This window comes from Haliotis rubra, unplaced genomic scaffold (assembly GCF_003918875.1).
Source record: "Haliotis rubra isolate DU_JTF1 unplaced genomic scaffold, ASM391887v1 Scf532, whole genome shotgun sequence".
In the NCBI taxonomy this organism is placed as follows: domain Eukaryota; kingdom Metazoa; phylum Mollusca; class Gastropoda; order Lepetellida; family Haliotidae; genus Haliotis; species Haliotis rubra.
The window spans coordinates 360,486-366,519 of NW_025767227.1; the positions used below are offsets into that span (position 1 = coordinate 360,486).

General features: G+C 43.7%; 1 protein-coding gene across 1 annotated transcript; it reads left to right on the forward strand.

Annotated features, from left to right (window-relative positions):
- The first annotated feature begins 238 nt into the window (after positions 1 to 238).
- LOC124253144 (protein ABHD15-like) lies at positions 239 to 2,322 on the forward strand. Its single transcript, XM_046686862.1, has one exon. It carries the CDS (start codon positions 508 to 510, stop codon positions 1,249 to 1,251), a length of 744 nt encoding a protein of 247 aa, XP_046542818.1. The 5' UTR covers positions 239 to 507; the 3' UTR covers positions 1,252 to 2,322.
- Positions 2,323 to 6,034: the final 3,712 nt, after the last annotated feature.

Consider the following 6,034-nt stretch of genomic DNA (forward strand, 5'->3'; position numbering starts at 1 on the left):
ACAATGTTATAGCAGTTTCTTGGCAACACAAGCTAGCAGTTTCTGTGTGAAAGATAGTACTGTTTATTTGCAGCTGTCCCGTGCCTTGGAGGAAGAAAGTGATTTAGACGATCTACTGTCGAAAATGTTGTTCTCTTCAGAGGTCGTGTACGTGCTTACCGGATGTGTCGTTACCATCGTCTGCGTCGTCGCATGGTACTACCGCCGTAACAAGTACACTCTTCCTGAACTTCATTACGTGGACTCCGACCTTCATCGACACATCTTAAAACCAAACCTGGATTTACCTCCCCTTATCGGCCGCCATTTTGGTTACAGAATAGCCACCTTCACACGATTATAGCAACGTTGGTGCCGAAAACCAAAGTTACCTTCAAGCGAGAGTACGTGGATCTAGATGACGGAGGTGTGGTTGCCTTGGACTGGGCACAGGGTGGCTCGGAACCTGTTTCAGACACAAGTACAATTGTTATAGTGGTGCCTGGTTTGACGGCCAGCGCTGAAGACATGAGCGAACTGTGCAGCATGGCGTTAAAGCGAGGTTACCGAGTTGTGGTATTCAACAAACGTGGACACGGGGATTCAGTACTGGCGACACCTAGAATGCAAGGGTTTGGCGATCCTAAGGACATGAGGCACTGTGTGAAATATTTACGCCACAAGAATCCGGCAGCAAAGCTTGTAGCTGTAGGCTCCAGTGCAGGGTCGGGACTTCTTGCCTCCTATCTAGGTGAATACGGAGCTGACTGTATTATATCAACCTGTGTGGCCATATGTCCAGCATTCGATGCCTTGGACCTGTTTACAAAACCCTTAAACTTCATCTACCAATTTCTACTTCTTTCGTCTGTAAAGAAAATCTTGAAGAAACATTCCAAGGTGTTATCGCCATTACTTGATCTTGAAGCGGCCTACAACGCAAAATGTTTCATGGATTTCGACACCCAAGTCTATTGCAAATTCTACGGGTATAAAGACGTCTTTGAGTACTGGAAGCATAACGATCCAATGAGAAATATTCTCAATGTCTCGGTACCATTTATGTGTATAAATACCGGGGACGATCCCATTTCCCTCGCCAGGAATGTACCAGTCGCCATGTTTAAGGAGAATTCGAATTGGTTACTGGTGATGACGACCAAGGGAGGTCACTGCGGTTTGCTTGAAGAATCCACACTGGCGCCTTGGGCTGACCGACTGGCTCTTGATTACATCGACGCTGTGCTGGAGTTCAAAGGAGCTGACGAATAATCATGGGGGATCAATCTGGACTTCGAAAACGTCGAAATTTGATTCAGTTCAATTTATTTAAATATTCTTGTTGCATTTGATTTTAAAATGTTTTAAACAGCTTGCAACATTGAATGTGGTTCTGTTTAATTTGATATTTATTTTACGTTTATGTTTTCACGAGCCCAAAATACAACGATGTTCACTTCCGACTCAGAGTGTCCTAAAGGACGGGTGCTAGAATGGGTGGGTCTTGTTCCGGACCAGAGTGTCCTAAAGGACGGGTGCTCGAATGGGTGGGTCTTGTTCCGGACCAGAGTGTCCTAAAGGACGGGTGCTCGAATGGGTGGGTCTTGTTCCGGACCAGTAGGTCCTACAGGACGGTTGCTAGAATGGGTGGGTCTTGTTCCGGTACAGAGTGTCCCAAAGGACGGGTGCTAGAATGGGTGGATCTTGTTCCGGACCAGTAGGTCCTAAAGGACGGGTGCTAGAATGGGTGGGTCTTGTTCCGGTATAGAGCGTCCTAAAAGACGGGTGCTAGAAGGGGTGGATCTTGTTCCGGACCAGTAGGTCCTAAGGGACGGGTGCTAGAATGGGTGGATGTTGTTCCGGAACAGTAGGTCCTAAAAGACGGGTTCTAGAATGAGTGGGTCTTGTTCTGGTACAGAGTGTCGGGTGCTAGAATAGGTGGATCTTGTTCCGGACCAGTAGGTCCTAAAGGACGGGTGCTAGAATGGTCGGGTCTTGTTCCGGTACAGAGTGTCCTAAAGGACGGGTGCTGGAATGGGTGGATCTTGTTCCGGTACAGAGTGTCCTAAAGGACGGGTGCAAGAATGGGTGGATCTTGTTCCGGTACAGAGTGTCCTAAAGGACGAGTGCTAGAATGGGTGGGTCTTGTGTTGCACGACTGCGCTGAACGAAGTTACCGATTTTGTACTGACGTGTGAGGTTTTTTGTTGCTGTGATAATTTAATATGCAACCTCATGATTTGTTATGATTATACCATTTTAAAGAATTACACGCGGATTTCCACAGTGTACCTACTGTTTGCTTTTTCATGTTCCCTCTCAATAAACACGAAAATGTTAGAATTAAGCTTGGTGTTCTTAATCATATTTCAAAAGGCCTTAACACGTGTTGCAGCTGGTATCATCACTATTTGATAGCGAGTCACAAACATATTCTCATGATATGGTCGAATATTACAGTCGACATTGTTTCAGTAGAGATTTCCTGTTATTATGGAAACTAGATGATTTATTCAGGTGTTTACAATGTATGACCTCAATAATTGGAGGCATTGGTTTTGAAAGATAACTGGACGCGATCATGTTTGGTGTGTGCTGCTTTACGCCATATTAAGCAATAACCCAGCCGTATGACGACAGTAAGTCGACACCTCAGTAGTCGACATCATGAGTACGCGACTGGGATACGACGACATCCACAACCAATCCACTTAGTCGCCTCTTGTGACAAGTATAGTTTGGTTGTCAAGTTAAATTTCTAAACCGCAATTTCTATGAGAGTGTTCCCTTTGAGGTATTACTCCCATGTGGGGTGGTAGGACAGCCTAGTGGTGAAAGCGCTGGCTTGTAACACCGAAGACCCGGGTTCGATTCCCCACATGGGTACAATGTGTGAAGCCCGTTTCTGATGTCCCCCGCCGTGATGTTGCTGGAATATTGCTAACAGCGGCGTAAAACTAAACTCTCATTCACTACTGCCAAGTCTTGCTGCTGATAAATTAACCTCTTAATTTAATTGTCTTGTTTGTTGTTCATACGACACAAATAATGAACAACGTTTTTTAATTCCCTATGTGGAAAAAGTAAAAAGTGGGGAGTGAAGAAATTGGAAAATAGTATTAAAAGTCGCTAGGGAGATGAGAGGTTTGTGTATATCTGTAGGAGCGTGTAACCCTTGTATGCAGTCTCTGACGAGAAATGAATATAGAAATCAATATTAAACTCAAACTTAGTAGACAATTTGAGTTTGGTATATATTATTACTTAAGTTGTTTGGGCTTTTTTTATTTAAAAAATGCAGTTGAGTTAAAAATTCAGCTGTTTCAAATTGTCAAACTCAGTTTGAAATTTGAGTAAAAACTTAAGTTTGTTTCGAGAAATCGGGGCCAGAGGTTTGTGTATATCTGTAGGAGCGTGTAACCCTTGTAAGCAGTCTCTCACGAGAAATGAATATAGCTACGTATCCTTCCTACGCGCAATGATACGTTGTCCGATTTCATCCAACCACAGCGGGGGCGGTGGGGTAGTCTAGTGGTTAAAGCGTTGGCTCGTCACGCTGAAGACCCGGGTTCGAATCCTCACATGGGTACAATGAGTGAAGCCCATTTCTGGTGTCCCCCGCCGTGATATTGCTGGAATATTGCTAAAAGCGGCGTAAAAGCAAAACTCAGTCAGTCAGCCAACCACAGCCACAGGCTAAACAATCGAATTTATGCACGTTAAACATTGCATTCAGCTGAATTAATTCAATCGATGAAATATACACATCAACCCATGTCTCGTAGTGATGTCAGAACTGACTTGTATCTGTCATACTGTCTGAGGCCTGTGTAAAATGTTAGTTATATTTCAGTTAGTTTTTTGTAAGTTAATGTATTGCATATTCCTTAAAATAAGTCGCTCGACTGAGGTTGCAGTGTTTACACACTCACCTCACACGTGTTGCGCGTTGTAAGAGTCCATCAGTCATGTTATCTCATGCTATCTTTCTGTTTTTCACTAAGGCTTGTCCACGGGGTAGTAGGGTGACGAGCCTGTGTCATAACGGTCCTTCTCACTAAATATCGAAAAGATGATAACATGCGGCAATTGACATGTTTTCTTTTATAACCTACGTTCATGTCAATGGTCCTCTCATTGAGCCCGCAACCTGACTAGGTTATCTTCTCCAATGGTGTCGTCCGTCTGAACCCGACTTTTTTGTAATTTAACTGCTGTTAATAAGGAGATATAGCTCATGTGTAGCTGACAGGCTCCATGGTGCATTGGAGACAGCGCCTGCCTGTAGAGTGGAAAGCAGGTGGTTCGATCCCCAGCCGGGCCAAGGTTCAAACATGGCACCTAGCGCTTGGCATTGAGGGGATGAAACGGTGACTGGCCCGCTTGGAAATGGTATAGTCTGTATGAGTAGGGGATCTTGGTATACTGCGTCATTATAAGGGGTGAGGGGGTGGGGTGGGGGAGAGCACACACACATACATGCACGCGCGCTAACACACACGCTCTCTCTCACCAACAGGACAGTCGTAGGGCTAAGATGATAGTAACTCTTCTACTTTAACACATTTTTACCACATTACGACAGTCGTAGCACTAAGGTGACAGTAACGCTTCTACTTTAACACAGGTTTAGGACAGTCGTAGCACTAAGGTGACAGTAAGTCTTCTACTTTAACACAGGTTTAGGACAGTTGTAGCGCTAAAAAAACTAACTCTTCTACTTTAACACATGTTTACGACAGTCGTAGCGCTAAGGTGATAGTAACTCTTCTACTTTAACACAGGTTTAGGACAGTCGTAGCGCTAAAAAAAGTAACTCTTCTACTTTAACACAGGTTTACGACAGTCGTAGCGCTAAGGTGAAAGTAACTGTTCTACTTTAACACAGTCAGGTTTAACTCTTCTACAGGTTTACGACAGTCGCGCTAAGGTGATAGTAACTCTTCTACTTTAACACAGGTTTAGGACAGTCTAAAAGCTCTTCTACTTTAACACAGGTTTACGACAGTAACTGTTCTACTTTAACACAGGTTTAGGACAGTTGTAGCGCTAAGGTGATAGTAACTCTTCTACTTTAACACAGGTTTACGACAGTCGTAGCGCTAAGGTGATTAGTAACAGTTCTAGCACAGGTTTAGGACAGTTGTAGCGCTAAAAATAACTCTTCTACTTTAACACAGTCGTTTACGAAATTACGACAGTCGTAGCGCTAAGGTGACAGTAACTCTTCTAATTTAACACATATTTACGACAGTCGTAGCGCTAAGGTGATAATAACTCTTCTACTTTAACACAGGTTTACGACAGTCGTAGCGCTAAGGGTGATAGTAACTCTTCTACTTTAACACATATTACGACAGTCGTAGCGCTAAGGTGACAATAACTCTTCTACTTTAACACATATTTACGACAGTCGTAGCGCTAAGGTGACAGTAACTCTTCTACTTTAACACATATTTACGACAGTCGTAGCGCTAAGGTGACAGTAACTCTTCTACTTTAACACAGGTTTACGACATTACGACAGTCGTAGCGCCAAGCGCTAAGGTGACTTTAACACAGGTTTACGATTTACGACAGTCGTAGCGCTACGACAGTAAGTCTTCGCTAACATATTTACGACAGTCGTAGCGCTAAGGTGACTAACTCTTCTACTTAAACAGGGTTTACGACAGTCGTAGCGCTAGGGTGATAGTAACTCTTCTACTTTAACACATATGTACGACAGTCGTAGCGCTAAGGTGACAATAACTCTTCTACTTTAACACATATTTACGACAGTCGTAGCGCTAAGGTGACAGTAACTCTTCTACTTTAACACATATTTACGACAGTCGTAGCGCTAAGGTGACAGTAACTCTTCTACTTTAACACAGGTTTACGACATTACGACAGTCGTAGCGCTAAGGTGACAGTAACTCTTCTACTTTAACACAGGTTTACGACAGTCGTAGCGCTAAGGTGACAGTAACTCTTCTACTTTAACACAGGTTTACGACAGTCGTAGCGCTAAGGTGATAGTAACTCTTCTACTTTAACACAGGTTTAGGACAGT